The sequence below is a fragment of the Miniopterus natalensis genome, chromosome 5, assembly GCF_054644295.1.
Source record: "Miniopterus natalensis isolate mMinNat1 chromosome 5, mMinNat1.hap1, whole genome shotgun sequence".
Classification (NCBI taxonomy): Eukaryota; Metazoa; Chordata; class Mammalia; order Chiroptera; family Miniopteridae; genus Miniopterus; species Miniopterus natalensis.
This window is the reverse complement of record NC_142085.1, coordinates 57,239,467-57,263,670: the sequence shown is the minus strand read 5'-3', so window position 1 is coordinate 57,263,670 and position 24,204 is coordinate 57,239,467. Positions and strand designations below refer to the sequence as shown.

Below are 24,204 nucleotides of genomic sequence, written 5' to 3'. Positions count from 1 at the left end.
GCGGCCCGCGCTCCCTCGCCTGCAGCGCACCAGGCCCTCCAGCAACAGGCGAACTAGCCGGGCCGCCGCCGCCGCCGCCACCAGCGCAGCCCTTAGCCCCGCCCCGCGTCCACCCCAGTCCGCCCCTCACCTCCCCCTCCCGGCTAGTGGCGGGGGCGGGACCTCGCGGTTGCCCTGGCGACACGCAGTGTTTGTGCCCGAGCAGTGCGCGGGCGCGGTCATGGCAGGCCAGTGCCGCTCGCTGTCGCCGCCCGCGCAGCCGCTGCAGGTGAAGGTGGTGGGGCTCTTCAAAAGCTCCGGCTTTCAGATTGCGAAGAGCACGGCAGAGGTAACGGCGAAGAAACCACCAGTGCGGGGGCCCTTCCCGCTTCTCCTCCCGCCCTCCCGGTGGTGGGGGGCGGTCGATGTTCCGGGCGGGGAATGTCCCGGCCGAATGGGGCCAGTCTGGTTGGATCTGAGCGCGTGGAGAAAAAGTGCGGGCTGGGGGCGGGCATTCCACTGCCAGGCCGGGTGCCTTTCAAGGGCCTTCCGAGCGGAGGGCGCGTTCAGAACCGTGCTGGGAATAAAGGTAGTTCCTTCTCTCTGCATATTCTTACATTTTATTTCACATAAAATTTTAACTGAAATTACGGATTTTAAAAATTCATGAAAAATGTTTAGGGAAAAGAGTTATATAGATAGCTGATATTTTTTTAAACTTTTATTGATTTCAGAGAGAGGAAGGGAGAGGGAGAGAGTTGAAACATCAATGATGAGAGTCATTGATCGGCTGCCTCCTGCACGCCCCCTGCTGGGGATCGAACCCTCAACCCAGGCATGTGCCCTGATCCAGAATCCAACCCTGATCTCCGGGATCCTAGGTCGATGCTCAACCGCTGAGCCATGCCCGGCTCTGCATGATATATATATATATATATGTATGTATATACTTTTTTACAAACTCTCCAAGTGATTTTTGAAAACCATTCAGAAAGGTTTTTTTAAATTGAATTTAAGTTTCTATAACAGTCACTGCATTCCAATAGAATTAGGTGCTTGAGGTGATTTCTTAATAAATGACGGACCATCAGGTGCTTTGGAGAGTACAGACACTTCTTTGTAAACACACAGAATGATCTAGATAGAAAAACACCCTAATTGGAAGAATGTGGCCAGCTCAGTAATGTTGCAGCACGTCCATAACCCCAATGCAGGGGAAATGCAGCAATGTGTGAAATGTTGAAATGTAGAATTCAGCACGTCTTTGAGGTTTGCTCCAGAAATGCTGCTCTAAGGTTATGCGGAGCTTCTCTCCTTCCCACTTAGACTCTAGGACAATACCTTATTCATGTTTCTGTCTCCCAAAGTACTAAGCTGGATACTTGACACAAAATGTCCCCAAGCAGAAGAAATCTTAAATTCCTATCTTGCCTATTCCAAGTTCACAGAATTAAAGTCTGTAATTATATCAAATCAGGAAGTAGTAACTAATTTGTGAAATAGGTAAAGTTTACATCAAAATGAAGGAATAGGTGATCAGAAGTCTGTGGAAATGATGTATGGATCATGAAGTAGAAATTAAGGGTTTGTGTTAACTGGGCTGATGGTTTCAGCATAGTTTTTATGGCCTAAGTTGTACTTCATGTGCTAGAGGTATTTTTCCCCGTTGTTTTTCTTAACTCCTTTTCTGAAGGCACATGTTTTCTGTGCCTGCTCCACACTGTAGTTAAGGTGTTGGCAATGTTTTTGTGTAAAGTCCAGATATTAAATTATTAGGCTCTCATGGCCATAGGTTGTCAATGGCCACTACTCAGCTCTGTCCTTGTGGTGCAAAAGCAGCCACAGACAGTATATAAATGAATAGTGGTTTTCCAATAAAACTATTATGCACACTGAAATTTGACTTGCGTATAATTTCACATGACATGAAATACGATTCTTCTTTTGATTTTTTGATGTGGCATGCTGACCACAGTTTGCCATTCTCTGTTGTAGAGCACACTAAGTTAAGAAAACAGTGCCTTTATTGAAAGGTTAAGGGTCGGTGGTGCATGGCTGGCTATATAGCCATCTCAGACAGGTGAATAAAGAAAAATTAAATTTATTAAAAGAGGATGAGGATATCCAAAGGGAAGGGCTACACAGCACTGAGCCAAAGGGTAGTGGGCCCATGATGGCAGCAAAAATATACTTGGGACAGTGAAACAAGGAAGAGCATAGAAGAAGCAATGGGAGAGCCTAGGCTGGGCTGCTTTGGCTCACTGAGAAGTCAGAGAGAGAAGAGGGCCTTGGAGACAGGCTCAGGGGGTAAGCGGGGGAAATGCTGCTGCTGCCCATTGCTCCCCTGGTTGCAAGTCTTGTGGGGTCCCCTGAATGGGGGGAGGTGCACTGGGTCCTTTGTCCTGAGTGTATTTATCTCTTAATTTGCAGGTGGGAATCTTAAGGGAAGGTCTCAGTAGAATATTCATCAGCTTTCCAAGGGTCCTCTTTCAGAGTCATGGCCTCCACTGATTGGTGGGTGCCAGAGCAGGGAGGCATTAGTCAGTATATGTGGTCCTGAGGTAGCCATGGTTCCACTTGTCTGGTTTCCCTGCTTTTCTGGGCCTGGAGCTGAAATACAACTGAGGCCTATTTTTAGGGAGGAACGCTCAGGGAGTCTAAAACTCATGACCAGTGATATGCTAGGGGAGGGTAGGTTACCCTGGGGACAAGGTTCTTATTTCCACAGTTTCATCCCTTGCTAGGCATCCGAGACTTCCTTCCCTGGTGAGTCTCCATACCTGGGTTTCTGTACCTGGCCCATCTAACATTTATTGTATTAGTAATGATAATTTCCCTTTCCTAAGCTTTTGCCTACTGTAGCTCTATTTGAATATGAAAACATCAATGTAAATTAGTTCTATCTTAATAAAGTTAGTTCTATCTTAATAAAGGATCATGAAAATAAGCCCAACATGATTATATGTGAGCAATCCCAGATGCCTAATTAACTGACAAAGATTCAGATTTGTAAAAAGTATTACATATATACTAATTTGGATATAGTCCATTCTAGAACAAACACTAAATTATGACGAAAGCATGGTTAAGTATGTTTAATTTGAAAACTGTTGGGCTTATTAGTTATTCCAGGTGGTCCCTCAATTCAAAACAGTCATTCTGCACAATTGCCTCAGACTGAGCACAGACGCTGGAATTGAGTAAAAAGCACACATCATCAATTGGTGGGGGACAGTAGTAAGAAGGAAATGGCCAGGTTGCTGTTGCCTTCTGCTGTCCCTTGTCCCAAGGCAAGATGCACTCACATCCTTTTTTTCTCCCTCATGAAATATCACCCTTGATGAAATGTGCCAGGTCGGTGCCCTCTTAGACCGCGGCGGGAGAGGCCAGCTGTCACTTTCCCCTGTTGGCCCATCTACTCCTCAGACCCACTCAGAAAAACGAGGCCTAATTGTTATTACCTCAACTACCTTCTCTTGCTTTAGGAGGAGGGAAAGTATGGCATATTAGGAACCAAAACTTTTTATTTTTGACAGGGATTGTTAACCAGTAAGAATTTTCTCTGATTCATATAGACACAATAATATATGTTAAACTAAAACATGCTCAATATCTAAACCTAAACGTGCCTGGCTGGTGTTGCACAGTGGTTGAGCGTCCACCCGTGAACCAAGAGGTCAAGGGTTCGATTCCCGGTCAGGGCACATGCCCAGGTTCTGGGCTCGATCCCCAGTGGGGGGCTTGCAGGAGGCAAGGATCAATGACTCTCTCATCATGGATATTTCTGTCTCTCTCTGTCTCCTTCCTCTCTCTAAAATCAATAAAGATATATTAAAAAATAAAAGAGTATCCATAGATCCGGTGAGGCTTAATAAGAGTTTAATTTAAGAAAACATCCTAAAAGAACATGGCAGATCACAAAACTATTGTACAAACTTGTTTATTTGTTCGTTTGTTCAGTTGCTATGTGTGAACGATCCACTGTGTGCCGATGTGGAGGCCAGTGGAAATACGCAAAATCTCAGACATAGTCTTTGCCCTCAAAGAGACAAATAAGACAGAGCCCCTGCCTGGACTGGGGAGTGACTTAATGGAAGTGAACACAGGGGTTCTGGGTGGCTGGGAGGGGGCATTTAAGCCGGACAGAGCAGCCTGGGTATGCGTTGCATAAAATTTCTTGGGGACCCCATAAAAACTGGGAGAAATAATTACTACTTTAAAAAAGAACTTACTTTAAACTAGTTGTTCTATTTTGAAACCTAGAGTCTGAAGCATAATTTTTCATCCCGATTTGAAGATCCTATAATAGTTCCTCTTCAAGAATTTGCATGGGATCAATATCTACAGGAGCAAAAAAGGGTAAAGGGTATACCGGGTGGGGGAAATGAGCACAATTTTGACTGAAGTATTTATGCATGTTTTGGAAAAACTGAAGCAGTAATTTTAGCACAACTAAATTTTATTTCTCTAAATTATGCACTTTTCCTAAATTATTTCAATAATTTTACCAGGCTGATTTTAAGAAAAAGTAAAATATTTACAGGATTTTCTTTTGGAAGGCATGTGATAAAGGTAAGTTTTAAATTCCCAGTGCTTCTATTTACCGCTGCTGATGGTTGCCCCTCTTTCCCTGCACATCACTTACATTTCCTGTGACACCCTGGGGCTCAGGTTACTATGGACTGGCACTCTTGACCCTGGAAGGCTTTGGTTTTGGATCACAGATCTAGCGAGGGGCTTGTGTTGGGCTCTCTGCCTCGGGAGCTCCTATGATGGCACCACATGCCCACAGGGTAGCCTTGTTCTAATCGAAGCTTCCTTCTCTGCGTCTCCCCTCTAATGGTACCCTTGAAGAATCCCAGACCCCAGAGCTGGCAGAGCTTGTCCAGGGAGGGCAGATAGGTTTTCTCTTGGATGCCAGCCCTGATAAGTTGGTAGTGCTGCGTGGAGCATGTAACATGAAAAATTCTAAGGTGGCATCCTGGCTCAGGAATATCTCGTGTTGGGTGGGGGGAGGCTGGAATGGTGTGTACTGCTTTCTTGACACCACTGGTCCTGTCCTGTAGAGAGCCCTAGTTTCCCTGCCCCACCCCATGTGGCCTGTGCCTAGTGAAATCCCATTTCCACCGACTGGAGCAGTTCCAACTGTTCTGTGCTTGATTGCACAAGGAGGTCCTGTGATCTGTGATGATCCTGTAGATAGTGCTGCTTTACCGGAGACCACTTCACTCTCCAGTCTCATGAATGGTGCAAAACTGAATCAGGAATACCAGTTAAGTCTCATTCCATTTTCACAGCCATAATACATTTTCATTGGCATTCAAATAGAACCATAGCAAACACTTACATATGGTGCTTATTATATGCCAGACACTATTTCTAATAGCTTCTACATTTATTAACTCTAATCCTTACAACAACTAGGGTGACCAATGGTCCTGGTTTACCCGGGACTGAGGAATTTCCTGGGATTCAGAAATTTTAATGCTAAAGCTGAGTCAGTCCAAACCAGGGCAGTTGGTCACCCTAACATAAAACAATGTTTTTCTTAATTTTTATCATCAAACGTACTATACTGTGTACCAGCGTCATGCTCTCCACCTCCCTGGCAGCCATGACCTTATGCTTTGGCCTGTACCTACTCCCCTGAGGTTTTCCCACTGTCCTCTGACCTTTTCCGCCTGGGTTCCTGGCCTCCGGATGTTTTATTTTCCTTCCTCCTGCTTTTCTCATGAGGCCTTCTAGGTCATCGCTGCTGCTTTCCACCTATTCTTTTTTTATTATCCTTCCTTTTTTCTCTCTCTCACCCTCACCTCCTGGATACTTGGCGCTTTAGCCTTTTCTTCTTTGTCAGGCCAGTATTTTGTCCTTCAGAGTAAGTGCTGTGTCACATGTTAGAGGCAGTGCTTATTAGCACACCTGAGGTTAGGTTCCGGCTGGCCTTATGCTTCAGCCCAATGTGTTGCACCCCTGAGGGATGGCTTCAGGGCTTTTGAAATGCCCTCCTCTCCCCTCCCTCTCCCCTCCCCTCCCCCCTCCCCTCCCCCCTTCCCCTCCCCTCCCCTCCTCTCTCCTGGCAGCAACATACTGCCCATCATAGTGCTGGAGAGCCTCTCCCCTGAGGCAAGCGAGAGACACACACAGTTGAGGCATTTACCTCTTCAGCCTGAGTCAAGTGTACCTCCTGCATTTCTCCCACCACGCAAACGAAAATAGCCACAAACTTTTTCTCCCCTTGCCAAAGTTTTGTGTCCTGTGAAATGTGATAACGCTGATCGGTTCAAACAGCTAGTGGTTTACAGTTCAGCCTGAACAAGTGTATTCTCTTTCTTGAAGCAAGCTTTGATAAGGGCATGGGAGGCTATTCCCCAAACCACCGCTCCTCTAAATGCAGCCTCCAGACCAGCCTCATTAGCACCTCCTGGGATGTTGTTAGAAATGCAAATTCTCAGGCCCCACCCCAGAATCAGAAACTCAGTTGGGGTTTAGGAATCTGCAATTCTGGTTGCCCACTGAAATTAGTGAATAGCTGTCCCAAATGAGCAGGATTGGCAGTGGGAATAATAAAGCAGGTCTCCTCGGAGGGGACATTCCTCAGTGGCCACACTCTGGGATTTAGGAGGTTGACTGGCCGTGTCCTGTGGGTGAAAAGGCACTTCATTTTGAAGGGTTGGGTGCTTGAAATGTTGATGCAGGTGAGTCCTCTTCGGGACCGCCCCTGGGGTGCCCAGAAGTCCTTGTTGGCCCTCAGGAGGCGTTTCCTCACCCTGACACACACCCTCCCGTCAATGAAGCATTCTTTCCACCCTGGGCACTGAAAACCATGTCTCGGCGCCCCACCTTCCCGTGTATGCGCTTCCACGTGTGCACACAGTGAACGTGCTTCAGAAATGAGGCCGAGATTGCCTTTTGTCCTCACGTTAATGCAACAAGTTTGCCACACGCACAGATTTTTATGACCAGATTACCATCTATTTTCTATGATTATACCATTTTCAAGATTACGTTTAGGGCATTCTTTGCTTTAAGTAATGTCAGAGTCATGAGAAATGTTCTTAAGTTCCTTTTGAGGGCAAAATTCTGAGGGGTGGCAAAATATATATATTTTTAAAGATTTAGTTCTAGAGTTGAACCCAAGCTGTGGCTTGTGGGTTTAGCATGTTTTGTTTTTTGTTTTTCCTTTTTCGTGACCTTTTTTCCGGTCCTTTTCCTTTATAGGAACTTAAGAATGAAGTCTGGGAGTATTCTTCCTATGTCATGTGTTTCGTTAATGACCAGCTCCTGGGTGATGCACTTGAACTTCAGAAATGGGCCCAGAAGGTGTGGGATATAGTTGACTATAAGCCCCATGCACTTTATGAGGCACTTACTGTGGACTATTCTGCTAAATTCTTAAGAGACACCAAGGCAAGTTACACTAATTTTTAAAGAAAAGTAGTGAAATCTTTGGTGATTTATGTTGATTCAGAGTTAGTTACTGATATCCTAATGAAGGGAATATAAAAGAGCACAAGACCAGGTTTGCAAAGGATTATAAAAGGGCTAAGTTTGGCTTGGTGGTGTGTTAACCAAGCATATCACACAGCAGGCAGGAGCACCCCCGTTCAAACAGTTCCACTTCCCTTAGAGGTTTAAATGCATCATCACTCATTTTAAAATATAAAGACTCCCCTTCAGAAAAGGTCAAGCCTTTCACTCGTTCACCTTTAGTGTGGAATATTTTAATTCATATTTTCTAACACCTCAGTGACAGCTGCTACACTAAGAGAATGATGGAAAGTTTGGGAAGAAAGGTGACATTTTAAAGCATGACACCTAGTTGGTGAGAGTAGGACTGGAACCATACAGGCTATGGCATTGAGGTTTCTGGTGGCAGAGGACAGTCATGAAGTTTGAGGTCCAGAGAGCGAGAGACAAGACATCAGGGTAGCATGGCAATAGAGATAAAAGTACTTTGTAATTTTGCTCACAAGCTTTGTAGCAACAACTACCTCATGCTGAAAATCACTTCATGCTTATGGTGGTCTGGGTGCACAGAAAAATCCAGGGCCTTTCTGAGCTGTGCAAAGGCAAAGACCAGTATCTTGCACCTCTGTTTAACCACTGCCTGGAACAGAATCTGAAACATGGTAGGTGCTCAGTGAATGTTTGGTTGAATAAACAATGCAGTTGGAAAACGCTAGAAACTCTGGGGTGTGAGGAGGCATTTAATGTTCATAGTTAATTCCCAAAGTGACAGGAGCCTAGAAGTACATGATGTACTATGGGAACTTTGGACAGCAAGGAGACCAGAATTAGTGGGTAAACCAGGCTGGGAAAAGAACAGTATTGGTCAGGATTCTTGATGCCATCAATACTAAGCTACTCTGATTAACTTAAGGGAAAAAGGTATGTATTGAAGGGATATTGGTAACCACAGAATTGACAGGTAAGCTGGAGAACTGCTTTGGAAAGCAGGTAGGAACCAAGGGAGGCCTGGCAACAGGAGAACATTCCAGAGTCACCCCCAGGAATATGCAGCCAGGATATGCCATGGGTACCCACCCATTCGCCTGGGTTCAAATTGCCACCTTCACTAAGAACAACTACTCAGCTGTCCTTGTGTCTTTGTCACTCCCTGGAGAGCTAAGGCCCAGGCAGGAGCACCTAACTAGTGGATCGCAGGTCATATCCCTACATCCTGGCTCTCACAGGATGGGGAGAGGGAGAATACGGCCCCTTTATTTTCTGTAAAGGGTGGCTGGGCCCTGTGGTGAATTCCGCAAGTAGAAAAGGTGTTCAGCTGTTAGGTTGGAAAAAAACCCCTAAAGGTTGAACTTACCATCCATTCTGAACCAAGAAGGAACTTTTCATAAAGAGCATGACAATCTTTTTTGCTTTTTTTGGAAAAACTTTCAGGGCTGAGCAGAAACGGGCTGCAGTGAGGGAAGCGTGGCGCAGGGCAGCCGCCTGGAAGGCCGCTGTAGCGGAATGGGCTAGAGAGCGCGCTTGAGTGACCTAGTGGCAGTGAGGAGAGGAGGCCAGGTTCCAGAGAAAAGCCTTAGTTTTTTTTGGCCCAAATGGTAGGTTTTTCTTGCTGAGTAAAACCCAGGGACTTGCTTACTTTTGGGTTGGATTGCTATGCTACATAGTTATGTTTGTGTTTGGCTGCTCCGCGACATTATCTTGTGTTGCCTTCGTTTGCTCTCTCTTCATTAGAGTGTTCAGAATTATCTAGTCTTGACAACCCCATAAAGACAAGATATTGTTGCACAGGGAATCATGATTTTCAGTAGCTTCTCTTTTTCCTCCTAAGCCTGTGAAATTGACTATATTATGCCTCTCATTCTCACGTGATAATATTCTTTTATAATTAAGAAATTGTAGTACAGAAGCTGAGAGGCACAAATTAATCATACTTGGCATAGATGCCAGAATACACAATATTATTTCAGTCTTTTAATTCAAAAAAGGTTAGAGTGACACAAAATTAATGACAGTGATACATTTAAAAGTTATTTATGTCTCCTAGATTCTTAAGAAACAAGGCAGGGAAAATTATGTACCTTGTTAAAGCAGGCAGCATTTTTATGTATGAGAACGGTGTCTTCAGATTCGAAATGTGTTCCATTAGATATGCTCTGCTCCCTAAATGAATGCTACTGTGGTGGAGAGTAGTGTTTTCATTTTGGATGCCTCTTTGCGGAGCTAGGCAAGATCTCACAAACGTTAGTTGTCTCTATCAGAAAGGATGCCAATTGAAAACAAGAGCTGGGGGCCTCTGGGAACATGAGGACATGATTGCACAACATCGAAAGCACAGCGTCCCTCTTCCCAGCCCCTGGAATCACACCTCCTGTGGATTTAGGAGCCTTCTTTTCCCACTCAGAAAGGCTGGCCTGGCTCTGGTTAGCTAATCTGAGCTGTCTGAAAATCCAGAACACATGGTAACCAAATCCATGGCCCTCCCATTGGCTCTTTTCCCAAAATTACTCAGAAAAGAAAAGAATTCCCAGTCATCTTCTTTTCCCAAAGGGACTGACTGGTGTTCTTTCCACATCTAGTTTGTGATGTAGTGGATATATATCTAGGCCATGTGTTCTCAGTCTTGGTGACAGGTTAATGTTATTCAGAGCTTTGTAACTGAAGGGTTTTAAAAAGTGTGTTACTTAGATTTAAAGACTTGATATACTAAAATGAAACAAAATTTCTTAAGTGATTCGTTTAATTTTGTTGTTACGTTCTCCACTGTTAATGCTGTTGACCTCTTATCAATAAAAACATTATTGTTTTATTTTTGGTTATTTCTAAAATTTTCTTCCAAGATATTGACCTGTCTTTTTCTCCTGAATTTAATAGCATGATTTTGTGTTCTTGGATGTTTCTATTGATTTTTATCCAGTTGGAAGACTGATTTTTGAGGTAAGAGGGGTTTTTGTTATTTATTTATTTTTTAGTAAGTTGGGGTGTGTGGGAATCTGTAACTGTCAAAATGTTAAATATTTAATATTTGAAACATTTAATCTTTATTTTGTAGCTATATTGTGATGCGTGTCCCAAAACATGTAAAAATTTTCAGATCTTGTGCACAGGAAAAGCAGGGTTTTCTAAAAGTGGCATCAGGCTACATTATGCTGGTTCGTGTTTTCATCGAATAGTACAGAATGCTTGGATACAAGGAGGAGGTGAGCATAAAATCTGAAATACAACTTAATTGCAACATCAAATCAGAACGTACAGAATTTTATTTACCTTTGTAAAATGCATATAAAATTAGATATATTTAATACTAGATGTTCTATATATTTAAAGGATGTTTCATAGCCAAATAATGAGTTAAGATACTGATACTCTTAGAAAATTACCCAATTGTTAAACAAATCTAAAGTACGTTACCAGGAGTATTCTAAGTAAAAAGTCATATAAGAAAGTGGGATAACATTTTTAATCAAAATGTAGCTTTAAATGTTCACCTAAATAAATAAGAGTACCTAGAAAATACAGTACTTTTAAGAAACATAGTAAAGATGAGAATTTAAAAATAGAATAAATGGAAAACCACTTTTTCTCAATGTGACATTGTTACAACTGAAAAGTAAGATCTAGAGCATTTTGGTTTCCTTTCTGCGTTCTCTTCAGGTCAGTCCTTTGGCTTTATGCAGACTAGGTGCCTGGTTAACAGCACAAAATTAAATTTGGGGGGCTTTTTGGGAACTATCCCATAGGAAGCAAACAGCAATTTAAAAATTATTGGCTTAGGAAACCCCCCCAAAACTCATAGACACAGACAACAGTGTGGTGATTACCAGAGGGAAAGGGGGTGGGAAAGTAGGAGAGGGTGTAGGGGGATAAATGGGGATGGCAGGAGACTTGACTTGGGGTGGTGAACACACAGTACAATATAGAGGTGATGTATTACAGAATTGTACACCTGAAACCTATGTAATTGTATTAAATAATGTCACCCCAATAAAGTCAATAAAAAACCCAGAAAGGCTGAAGGTGAAACAATGAAAAAAATATAACATGTCAACACTAATGAAAAAAAAATTGGCTTAGTGTAGATTTGCTTGAACTTGATGAAATATGCAGAGGTTTACGTTAATAATGTTTAATTATTTTTCTACAATCTGGAACATTCTGAGGCTGATGAGAAAAATGCAGATTTAACCTGAGCATGTTGTATGTAAATCACCTATATTTTCCCCTCAGTTTCTCCAAAGTGAGATCAGATCACCAATACTGTCACCTGACCTCATTATTTTTCCACTTAATTTATATGCTATGTATCTTCCTATGTCAGTACACATAAGAATAAAATTTTTACAGTCTGCCTAATTTTTCATCATATTGCTATACCAATTTCATTAATTCCCCATTGGTGAACATTTAGATTGTTTTCAATTTTTTATTAGTATAAAAAAGTCCTCAAGGGGCTCAATATCAGGGTCTCCTGATGCTTAGTTTGGTGTTGACTCTTATGTGCTGGGCTCCCAGGTGCTATGTTCTTTTTTGTCTTGGTTTTGTTTTTTGGTTAGACCTTCCTGCCCTCCACCCTCACACCCTCCTCTTCCCCAAGTAAGATTTTGGGAAAGTAGGTCATGTTCATTGTTTTTTCATTTGAAGTAAAATTTCCAAATAGTTAAGGGCACAGAGCTTAGGTCATGTTTTCAAAATAGTGAAGCAGCAATGTTAAGGACAGCTTGGAGAAAAACTCTGACTACTAGGTTCAAACCCAAGTTGACATGTGCACATTGGATAAGTCGCTTAGCATCTCTGGGTTGGTTTCTTATTTATAAAATGGGGGTAATTATCATATCACAGGATGTGCTGACGATTCAACAGCATGGTGTATTGAAAGTGCCACGCTCTGTCCCTTTCTCCCTTTGGATGTCAGGTTCCCTCAGGGCTGTGTGTAGAATTCTGTAGTACAGGAGCTAAATGTATCTTGTGTCATGCCTTAGGATGCTTCCAGGCATTCCTGCTTGCCCTTTGGGACTAATAGGCCCTACACAGTCTTCACTGTCCCCAACCCCCAGCCCCGTCTCGTCCTCTGACATCTCCCTCGCACTCCCTCTGCTCCACACACTGAGCTCCTCGCACATCAAGCATACATGTGCCTTGAAGTGTTGTTTCTTTGCCTGGAACATACTGTCCCCAGCTAGTCCTCCTTGCCACACACCCTGCTCTGTTTCTGTTTTTGCCCAGAGTTCATCTCAGCTAGGACTTACCTGATGATCCTATTTAAAACTGCTGACTTCCCCTCGCTGCTTGCTCCGTGGTTAGAGCATCAGTCCGCAGACGGGAGGGTCTCCAGGTCCAGTCAAGGGAACAGCGTACCTTGGTTGCAGGCTCAGTCCCCTGGGAGGCTGCAGGAGGCAACCAGTCGATGTGTCTCTCACATTGATGTCCCTCTCTCTCCCTCCCACTCTCTCTGAAAAGCAATGGAAAAAATATCCTCGGGTTAGGATTAAAAAGTAAATAAATAAAACTGCCACCTTCCTCCCCACACACCTCTCCGCAACTCCTTCCCCGATGCGCTCCTATCCCCTTACCCTGCTTTATTGTTTCTTCTTTATCTTCACCAATTCTTCACCACTGGGCATACTATTCTGTATTTCTTAGTTAATTTGTTTATTGTCTGTTTCCCTTCACTAGAATATAAATTCCAGGAGGGCCGAGATTTTTATCTGTTTTGTTCACTGTTGTAGCCCCAGGTTTGAGAACAGTGCCTGGCATATAATAGGTGCCTAAAAAGTATTTGTTGAAAGAATGAATAAACAAATGAATGAATGAATGAACAGATAGTTAAATGGGAAACTTACATTCTAAAGTACAGAATTAAAGAAGATACAAGTCATTAATCCACTTTGGTAGGATTCTCTCTCTGTGGTTCCTGGAAGGTCTAGGCTTTAGAAGGATCTCTTGAAATATAGCTTAATACATTTTATCATCACCACCACCATGCCGATCGTCAGGATGGTGAAGATGATGATGAGAGGATGCATTCTGTAAGCACACGATGCTGCCTCATAGTAACAGTTGCTCATGAACGAGCATGACGCTCTGCCAGGCGCTGACTCAGTGCTCTACCTACATGATTTCTTAATCCTCAGAACTACTTGGGAGTAACTTACCATTATCCACGTCTATACAGATGAGGAAACAGGCTTGGAAAAGGTAACTAACATCAAGATTTAAATCAGAATCATCAGACTTTAAAGTTTACTTTTAACCATTACTCTGCATTGCTGAATTTGTTTTCAGACGTATAGAAATAATACCAGATATACAAGGCTGAATTCAAGGGGGTGGGTTATGGCCACAAAAAATATTACATACTGTTAGGAGTCAATATAAAAAATTCACCTGAGAAATCTAAAGCAAAGAGCATGAGTAATGGTGGGTGCTAGATGGACGGCAAAGGAGTGTCACTGGCGTTTAAGTGTTAGCAGGGGATGGGAACCATCTGGACAGATTTGTCTGAGCAAAGCAAACTTTAGGATCTAAAATAGGTACTGGGGGACCCTCATTCCCGGATTCAGCCTTCAGCCATTGCAGCATGCTTCTGAGAGCGGCTGAAGGCTCTGGGTGAATCAAGGGGAGAGTATCAGGCAGAAAGGGGTTGGAGACTTGAGGTTTATCAATTAACTTCTGAACCACCTCTGTGAATAGTACAACTTAAATGCTACATGCCCTATCCTGTAAAAATTCCACATGCTTGCTGTTGCATCTGATATCTTTAATATAGATAAATTGCTCAAACTGAGTTAAAACGGCACAGTCCTTTATCAGCTATTCATTGCACACTATTTAAGGAGGGTGGACTAGAGAGCTGAGGAAGTAGAAAGCTATTGAGGAGGCTGGAGGCACAGACGACAGACCTCAGAGACCTCTAGTTTCACTAGAATTAGCTTTGCTTCCCCTTTAGCTGTGGATAGATTAAAAATAACTTGTACATGGAGGAATTTTATAGTAGGAACATTGTCTGAGCCAAAATATTTATATAATGCAAAATAGGTAATATAAATACCTTTAAAAAACTCATTATATTACAAAGGAACTTGATTTCCAAAATACTGGATATCATTATAGGATTCTAAGGAATGAAAGTTATCACTATAGGGTTCTAAGGAATGAAAATTTGAACATTAGTTCTTCTTAAAGCATCTATTTTTATTCTTGCTCTAAAAAGATCTGTTTTCATTTTATCTGCTCAGTTTAATCTTTCCATTTTTCTGAAAAGCAAGATGGACTATTGGATAACTTGTGAAGTAAGCAGAATTTATATGAACACATTTTAAAAAGTCATTATCAAAATTATAATTTAATACTTCATTTCAAAGTTTTACATTATAATTTAACCTACCTCCAATAATTATTAGGGAAAAAATAGGGTCTTAAATGTAAAAGTGCTTATAAAATGCAAGTGAAAACATTATAGTAATATTTTCATGGTATAGAACTTACTGTAGTCATTGGTAATAAGGGGAATGATAATTTTAAGCATTTTTCCCCTGCCAATATTGTACTTTCCTTTTTAGTCTCAGAATTCTGTTTGTTTATTGTTATTTTGCAGATATAACGGCTGGAAAAGGAGATGGTGGAGAGTCGATTTATGGACCAACATTTGAAGGTATGTGTTTTTAAATGTTATCAGTCATATTAGTTGATCATTCAAATTCAAATTTAACGGGACAGGGCAATTCACTATAAGATAGTGTTTGGGGTAATATACTAAAAGTAGACATACTAAAAGTGGGAGTTAGAAGTGGCACCCCAGTCTAGTCCAGAACAGTTTTGTACACACATTTTTTTTCATTGTCTTAAATATATCTTTAGGAATTTGTCCTAAAGGAATTGATATTTTTAAAGCTTGTAATTTGCCACTTTCAGAATTGGCACCTTGATTGTCCTTCAGTTTAGGCTGTCTGCGATCCTGGGAAGATGGTAGTGGGGGTGGCATAGTTTTTTAATTTTTAAAATCCCAACATAAAAACAGATGAAAGAATTAGATAGAAAAACTGAAAACCCATAGATAACATTTACAACAAAACTAGGTGATAAGCTAAGTTACATAAATTCCAAAGTAGAAACAGGTGAGGACAGACTGCCAACAGCCATGGTCTGCCAACAGCCTTGAAATCTGTGTGGGAGAACACAAGGCATCTGAGGGACCCGAGAACAACAGAACCCCCAAACAGCCAATAGCTGATGCATGCATGGGGCCCGTAGGAAGGTTCAAAGTGACTTGAGCAGTCTGACCTCTGTGACTCTCAAAACTGATCTGAAATGGCTCTCTTCTAGGATAGGCTCACATTTGGGAGGTACTGCTAGGAACTGAATCAGAATTATGCAGGATATGGAGACCCATGAATCAAGAGGTCACCAGTTAATTCCCATCCCCGTACATGCCCAGGTTTCTGACTCATTCCCCAGTAGGGGGCGTGCAGGAGGCAGCCAGTTGATGTTTTTCTCTCACTGATGCTTCTATCTCTCTATCCCTTTCCCTCTAAAATCAATAAACTCATATTTTTAAAAATCAATGGAAAAAATACCCATCTAGCTAGGCATCACACTTCATTTACTTTTCTATAACAAGAAATAATTAGTGAATAGCTGTTATTAAAATATTCATGGTAAAATTAGAGTAGTAGTTTTTAAAAACTGATATTGCAGGACTGAGGTCAGATTGTCTACTAGACATAAGAGTCCTTAGAAAAATTTTTGGACATGTCCCAAACTGTCTGATTATACTTTTACCAGAGAGAATGCAGTGCAGTTTCCCACACTTAAAGTAGTTGCTTCCAATAAGTATCAGAATGACCTTTATTTTTCTGAATTATGATGTTTCTCTTGGAAATTGAAATAATCTTTACATTTCAAACCCCCACGTTCCTTCCGGCCTGCTCCCCATTGATCCTTTCACACCATTTCTCCCACTTTGTCCTAGTCTTTATGGATCACACAATTCAGCCCTCACATTCTCTCCCTTCTGATCTCTGTATCAGAATGAGCTTTAAATAAATTCAGAAACTGATTTTTTCACATAAATTCTGGTTTTTATTTCAGACAAGCAGTTCTATTTCACTCTTAATGTTGTACGTTACAAGTGATGTCAATTTTAATCACAGAGCAGGAAGACTACTGCTGCTCCGTATCTTCCTATAAGTGACAGAGGCAAGCAGGAACTCCGGAGTCACTGACCATGTAATGAGAGGGTTCTGAGTTAACCTTTAAATTTCCTTAACTTCCTTTACTCTTTATTGAATGCCCATGCCTGTTACATGACCTTAAAATAAAATTTACTAAATATTCTGATTTAACCAGCATTCACAAATGTTATTTTCCTAATTTTGCCCAGCAATTAAAAACAGGTATTTCTTTTGTTTCTCCTACTTCAAAACTTTTTTTTTGTAGATTGTTTACATTTTTCCTTTCCATTCAGGGCTGCTGATAAAATTAAAATAATCCATAATAATTAGTTAACTGTCCCACTCAGACATGGTGGGAGAAAAGGAAAAATGGTTGTTGATTTAAGGGTGTTTTTTTCCTGTCCTCAAGAAAATTATGTGAGCAGATTAAATTTACATTTTTTATATAAGTCATAAGTGTTAAACTCAGTACTTACCACAGCATTTGGAATGCAGTAGGCATTCAATAAATATTTGGTGAATTAATAATGTTGAATAAAACGTAGATTTTCATTATCCATTTTAATATTGTTACTTGTGGAAAAATATTTCTCTATTAGTGTAAATATACTATTAGGATAGCCATTTTTAAGTAAAGCTCCTTTAAAGAAAAAATTCTGTTTTGAACTCTTTTATGCCATTGGCTCCCATCTTTAAGTGGGTAACAAGCTTTGGCACAGAAGCAGGTGCCAACAGCCCAGTCCTAACTGCAGCTCCTGTCAAGCTTATATGAAGAGGGTCACCACAGCTTGTAATTCTGGGCAAAGGCCAGAATTGTGGAGAGAACAGGAAGGGAGAAGATGGCTCTCCACTCCTCCCCAAATAAATGGGATGCTTTCCAGGAGCAGATCGAATTGCACCCAAGGGCTTTACCTGTTTGTGACACAGCCAGTCACGGAGCGGTTTCCCTCTGCCCTGTCATCACTGAGGGTCTGGAAGCAGCACAGCCTCAGGTCCTTAAGATTCACATCAGTATTCTTACAGAAATCAACAACGTACTTATTTCTTTTTCACACATTTTTTTCAGGTCAACACATTTAAAATTTGTAATTCAGGAACTACCTACACATTTTAAAAACATTTTTTCTTTCTACCCCTTTATAGCAGTGGTTTTCAGATTGCCCTGTGAGGAGTTCCATGAGATGGTGAAGAGGTATTCAGAGGGCTCTAGCCCATTTTATCTGTTTTATACATGGGCTCTCACACAGGTAGCATTTTTAAAATAGGTATTAGGATTAACTGCTTTAAAAGCTCTCCCATAACAACAAATTTTTGGTAAAAGTGTTACAACTCTATAAATTGTCTTTTCTATTACTTAGAGAATTTAAGAAAAATTAATCATAATATCTAAGAGCAATGACAAAAACCATTTTGTGAAAACCGAATCTTAGGGCAGATTTCTATCCCAAGCAATTTTCTGTGAAATTAATGGATATTTCTCTATTCCACTGAAATGAATATGGAGCATCTATGTAATTATATAGACTCATTGTATAAAAATGCTTTATTTGCATTTCATAAGATTTCAGAGGTATTTATTCAGGTTGCAATTTAACAAGCTTAAAGTAACCATCACAGATATGGCTTAACTGCTTAGTTGGCTTAGCTTTGAAACTTAAAATAAGAATGGTCAGAAATTGCAATTTAAGAAAATCTTCTTGACAGTTAATATTCATATCTTTCAATTATTCCCAGAACCTTATAAAGTTATTGAATGAAAACTTTTACTGGCTTTCTCTCTTCCACCACTTCCTTCTGTGTTTCTGAGTTTGGATGCAAATCTTATTTCATGCTGGAAATGGTACTTCCTGGAAATGGTAGAATAACTACGATACAATTCTTTTTGCTTGCTAATCTTACACTTAAAGAAAACCACTTTCCACAAAATCTTGGTCAATCCATAAAAGTCTGAGATTAAAATTTATTTAAAGACTACTACAAATAAGCATAAATTAATTTCCTTTCATCATCAACATTTAAGGCCACATATAAGCCAGGTAATGTAATAGGAGGCCCTGGGGGTAAAGCTATAATGAGACAGAGTCGCTGCTTTCACATACTAGAGAGGAAACAATCATGTAAACAATTACATAGAGTGCTATAAAGACCCAGTAGAGGTCTGTATAGGATGCTGTGAGGGGAAGAGTCATGTCCCAGAAAGCCTTCTCAAAGGCATTTTTAATTATCACATTGGTTGGCAGTTTGAATGAAGTACTACTGACAAAACAGCACAAGAAAATTTGCTGACCTTTAATCCTAAGCAAAATATGTGCTTCCCTTTACATTATTTATTTTCTTAGTATACTTGTTTTAGGCTATGGTAATGATAAACTAAAGGTAAATGTTCAAATAGTTCTAGTAAGACTTTCTAGCTTACCTTTTTTTTAAAAAAAGCTTTTATTGATTTCAGAGAGAGGAAGAGAGAGGGAGGGAGAGAGGGAGAAACATCAATGATCAGAGTCACTGATCGGCTGCCTTCTGCATACCCCCTACCAGGGATTGAGCCCGCAACCAGGTATGTGTCCTGACCCGGAATCGAACCTGGATCTCCTGGATCATAGGTTGATGCTCAACTGCTGAGCCACGCCAGCCGGGCTACAGCTTATCTTTTTTAACAGCCTAGCTGAGTGAGAGTAATATGAGACAAATAGAATATTTGCAATTTGGAATGTATTGATAAGTACAATTGAGCTTTACGTGTTACAATCCACCTAGATAACAGAAATATTTTAATGACCTACTGTTCATTGTCTTTTCTAGATGAAAATTTTTCAATTCCTCATAATAAAAGGGGAGTTCTTGGAATGGCCAACAAAGGCCGTCACAGTAATGGTTCACAGTTCTACATCACGCTACAATCGGCTCCCTATCTAGATAAAAAATATGTGGCTTTTGGGTATGTGTATTGTAAGTTTGTGTCTATTATATTCATATATGTAATAATGTGGTTAAAAATTTGGATTAACTATTATATGAAGTCTATTGGCAACTAAGATAGAATATAAAAAAGTAATACAAATACAAACATGTTTAGAAATAAATATTTTGTAAGAAACTTGCTATCTATAAAAAACATAGAAACCATTTAGGAGGCACAGCTGTTATAATGATCTGCCCATCCATCCATCCATCCATCCATCCATCCATCCATCCATCCATCCATCCATTATGTTCAGCCTCAAGGATATTATCAATTCTTAATTATTGTGAATAATACCATATAGTATTAATAATTTAGAGATAGATGTAGAAGTGAGGTGAAACCATTTAAGTAATTGTCCATGAACACTGTGAAGAGAGTAACTTTTTTCACTTAACAATTTAAAATATGGAAATAGCTCACGTAATTATTATTAGAATATTATTAGCAAGATGCTTATAGGCCTGTGGACCTAAAATGGATGATGAATATACTTTTCATCACTCCAGTGTTTCATATTGCTACTTGATTATTAAGGTGACTATACACTGAAGCTTAAGCTTACTTTGTCTTCCCTGAAATGATGTGAAATGTTAGAATGTTTTAGAGTAAGTATTAGATTATTCCAGCCATTCCATAGGGATAATTATTAACTCTTCACCCCATGGAGAAATTTCTTGCCAGTGTTAAATTTAACCACAATTTTACATGTGGCCATTGAGCACTTGAAATGTGACTAATGCAACTGAGAAACTAAATTTTATTTAATTTTAATTAAATTTGCATAGCCACACGTGCCTATATTGGGTAGTGAAGGCCTAGAGGAACTCCTAGGATTTGGGAACTTGTTGAATGGTTGGTGCCACTCTCCAAGATAGAGAATACAAGGAGAAGGCTATGGGAGAGAAGGTCATGAATCCAGGATGGGCAAGTTAGGATTTGGATTAAGATACAATAGGCAGGTGGCAACTTCAGAATCCCAGGAGTTGGTATTCAAGCTGGGCAAGGGCTGGAGGTGTAGATTTGGAAGCTGTCAACATGGCAACTGAGCTACAGTCAGACCAGAATACTGTCACTCCCCGAACAACCTCTGAGCCTTTGCTTATTTGTTCAGTCTGCCAAAATTTCATTCAAGGCTTAGGTCAGAAACCTCCCTGATTACCAAAATGAAATTGGTTATTTGTCCTCTTTGGCACTGTGAACAACGTGAAGTAGGGACTGGGTCTCACTCATCTTGTGACCTAACACCTGTTACAGTAGTGGAGAGGTGCACACAGTAGTTGCTTCTTCAGTATTTGTGAAACCAGTTTGGAAAATAGGCTTCACATCCTCTTTGAACAGAGGTGAATCTGTCCCTTTTCCCCTGCTCTGCATCCTCAGGATGTACCTTGTGTCCTGCTCTGTCATGGTTTCTGACTGGTTTGGCAAAAATAGAGCCCAGAGGCAAGGATGACTAGAGCATGATCAGTGTTAGCCTGACCACGTCCCTATAGAGGTTCATGAAATGGAAATTGCACCTTCCCCTCAGCTGTGCCTCAGCCCAAGCATTGGTAGAGGGCACTGGTCTTATATTTTGGGCTGTGTCTCTTTTGAGAGAACCATCAGATTAGCTCCACTCAGAGTTCTATCTCATGGCCAGTGAAGGTCTACAGAGTCCCAAACTAGCATGGCTTTGAGCTGTCTTTTATTCATGTATTCAGTGGATGTTGATTAGGTGTCTGCCATGTGCTAGGTATTGCTGGGAACTGAGCACTAAGCAAAGGCATCATCTCTGCATCATGAGAGAATCAGGAATGAATCAAAGTAGTATACAAATAAATGTCAGTTTTAACCCTGATAATTCCTATAAAGAGTTCCGGGAAACTTCCCCAAGGAAATGATGAATAATCTAAGATCTGGAGGAAGGCCAGGAAGTGACCAGGCAGAGGGGTTGGGAGTGGGGCAAGAGCAAAGGAGACAGCAGTGGCAGGAAGGGCTCAAGGTGCTACTGAGGTACTAAAAGCCAGTCTGGCTGGAGCAGAGAGGGCAAGGGGAGCATGCTGCAAGGCAGCCCTAGAGAAGTGTGGGGAGGCTGGCCATGGTAGAAATTTCAGGTTTTATTATAAGGATAATGGGAAATTATTGAAGCACTTTAAGCAGGGAGGTGAGATCAGATTTGCATTTTTAAAACATCACCCTGATGGTAGTAAGAATAACAGATTGGAAGGGTCCCAGATATATGTGGGGCAACCATGGCAACCTGGACGTATTTAGAGCTATTTAAGATATTTATGACTGATGTTAATTTAATTTGTAGGTAACATCCTTAGCTAAGCTAGATAGGACTCAATTTAGGAATGTAAGCTAAATGTGAAAATGTACGACTGACTAAATTTTCCACTTTTTCTCCTATATTAGGCAGTTGATTGAAGGAACAGAAGTTCTTCAACAACTAGAATTGGTTCCAACAGAGAATGAAAGACCAAAACAACACTGTACAATTATTGACAGTGGAAATTTTTATGCTTGATTTTCAAATCAGTATTTTCCAACAGTATATCATTATGTATCTGATCAGTTGTTTCTAGATTTAATTAAACCATGCTTGATAAAATTTAATTTGAAAGCTGTGGCAGACACTGTAGGTTAGTTTACACAACACCCAGCATCTCCCCATTTTCCTTTCTTGCCTCTGCCATAGACTATCGAAGCACAAAACTCAACTTCCCAGCCTCATTTACTTCCAGGAGTGGCCATGGGATACAATTCTGACCAGTGAGACAAGAGTAAAATGCCAGTGGTGCTGCCCCTTCCCCTTCATACCGTCTTGAATGCAGAGAGGCTGCAGCCATGAGAGAAAGGCCAAGAGAAATGCAGAGATGGCAGTCCCAACTCTTGACCTGTGGAACCAATACCCACAGCTACCTATCTCTGGACTTCTTCCTATATGAGAAAAATAGAGCCTTGTTTATGTTACTGTTGGTTGAGTATTTTGTTACTTGTAGCCAAAACCATTCTTAATTTACAGCATTACCTAATGAATGGCTTTTGAATCCTGAAAATTTTTTTTAAATGTTTTTATTGATTTTAGAGAGAGGAAGGGAGAGGGAAACATTGATGAGAGAGAACCATTGATCAGCTGCCTCCTGCACATCCCCTACTGGTGATCAAGCCCACAACCCAGGCATGTGCCCTGATCTGGAATTAAACCAGCAACCTCTCAGTACATGGGACAACACTCAACCAAGTCACTCCAGCCAGGGCAAATCCTAAAACATTTGTAATTATGTTGTAACTATATTATCTGCCATGAGAAACTTAGCAAATAACTAAGAGAGACAACAGAAAAAAATAATTGTTGTATTTCATTATTTATACATAGCATTCAGAAAAGGCCATCTTTGGATGTTTTTATAAATGAACAGCATGCTTGTTGGAGCCATACCAACCAAGGGCTTGGGTTGCAGTCCCCGTGGTGGTTAACTCAAGAGATGTTATTGGTGATCCAGCTTTATTAGTAGCTCCTTAATCTGAAAATTTCAAACCCGTGTCACCTGGGGAATTTCTTTTTTTAAATGTCTTTATTGATTTCAGAGAGAGGAATGGAGGGAGGGAGATAGAAACATCAGTGATGAGAGTCATTGATTGGCTGCCTCCTATAGGCCCCCCGCTGGGGATCGAGCCCACAACTGGGGTATATTCCCTGACCCCGAATTGAACCACGATCTCCTGGATCATAGGTTGATGCTCAACTGCTGAGCCACGCCAGCCAGGCTTCTGGGGAACTTTTTCAATAAGACTGCTGGATCCTGTCCTTGACCTACTCAAGTCTCTAAGATGTGTGAGACAGGGATTCTGTGCATTCATTTAGCTCTCTCCCCAGAGGTTCTTATTTAGCATGCTGGGCACTAGTCATTTGGGAATCACTGCAAGACATAATTGTTTCAAGCCCCTTTTTATAGTCTGTGCCATGCTGGACTCTGAGTGGTGACCCTGCTCAGCTGCTGCTGCCACAGTGCTCCTCCTCTGCCCACAGCCATTGTGCTTTTCTTGCCCTTAGCAGGTTTGTTTTCAAACATGATCTCTCTTTGAGTCAGTCTTATAGACTTGGGGTTTGCCAAAGGTAAGCATTTGCTTTTTTTTTTTTTTTAAATTATAGATTCACAGGAAGTTGCAAAAATAGTACAGAGCAGTCCTGTGTACCAGTGACCCTTTCCCCAATGTGCGTATCTCAGACAGCTACAGTATAGCACCAAAGTAGGCCATTGACACTGGTACATGTACTGTCATTTTATCATGCGTAGAAATTCATGTGACTGACACCACAATCAAGACACAGAACTTTTCCAGGGCCACAGACACAGACATCCCCGGGCTACCCCTTTATAGTTACACCTACTCCCCTGCCCCCCACCACTGCTAACTCCTGAAAACTGGCACATACTTTATAAAACATTCTCTCTCTGTAAAAGTTCAGGCAAGAACTTCACTGCACCTCTATTTCTTCATCTCAAAACAGTATACCTACCACATACAGTTGTGAGGGTTCACGGAATCAATAATTTATATACAAGACTTAGAATGGGGCCTCTTATACTGTAAGTGCTCAATAAATGTATGCTCAATAAATTACCAGTGTAAACCTTCGGGGTG

General features: G+C 41.1%; 1 protein-coding gene across 1 annotated transcript; it reads left to right on the top strand.

Annotated features, from left to right (window-relative positions):
• The first annotated feature begins 184 nt into the window (after positions 1–184).
• PPIL6 (peptidylprolyl isomerase like 6) lies at positions 185–24,197 on the top strand. Its single transcript, XM_087817546.1, has 8 exons — positions 185–328; positions 4,243–4,338; positions 7,198–7,386; positions 10,318–10,380; positions 10,496–10,643; positions 15,038–15,094; positions 19,413–19,548; positions 21,970–24,197. The coding sequence occupies exons 1-8, from the start codon at positions 221–223 to the stop codon at positions 22,079–22,081; spliced, it is 909 nt and encodes a 302-aa protein (XP_087673672.1). The 5' UTR covers positions 185–220; the 3' UTR covers positions 22,082–24,197.
• The last annotated feature ends 7 nt before the right edge of the window (positions 24,198–24,204 follow it).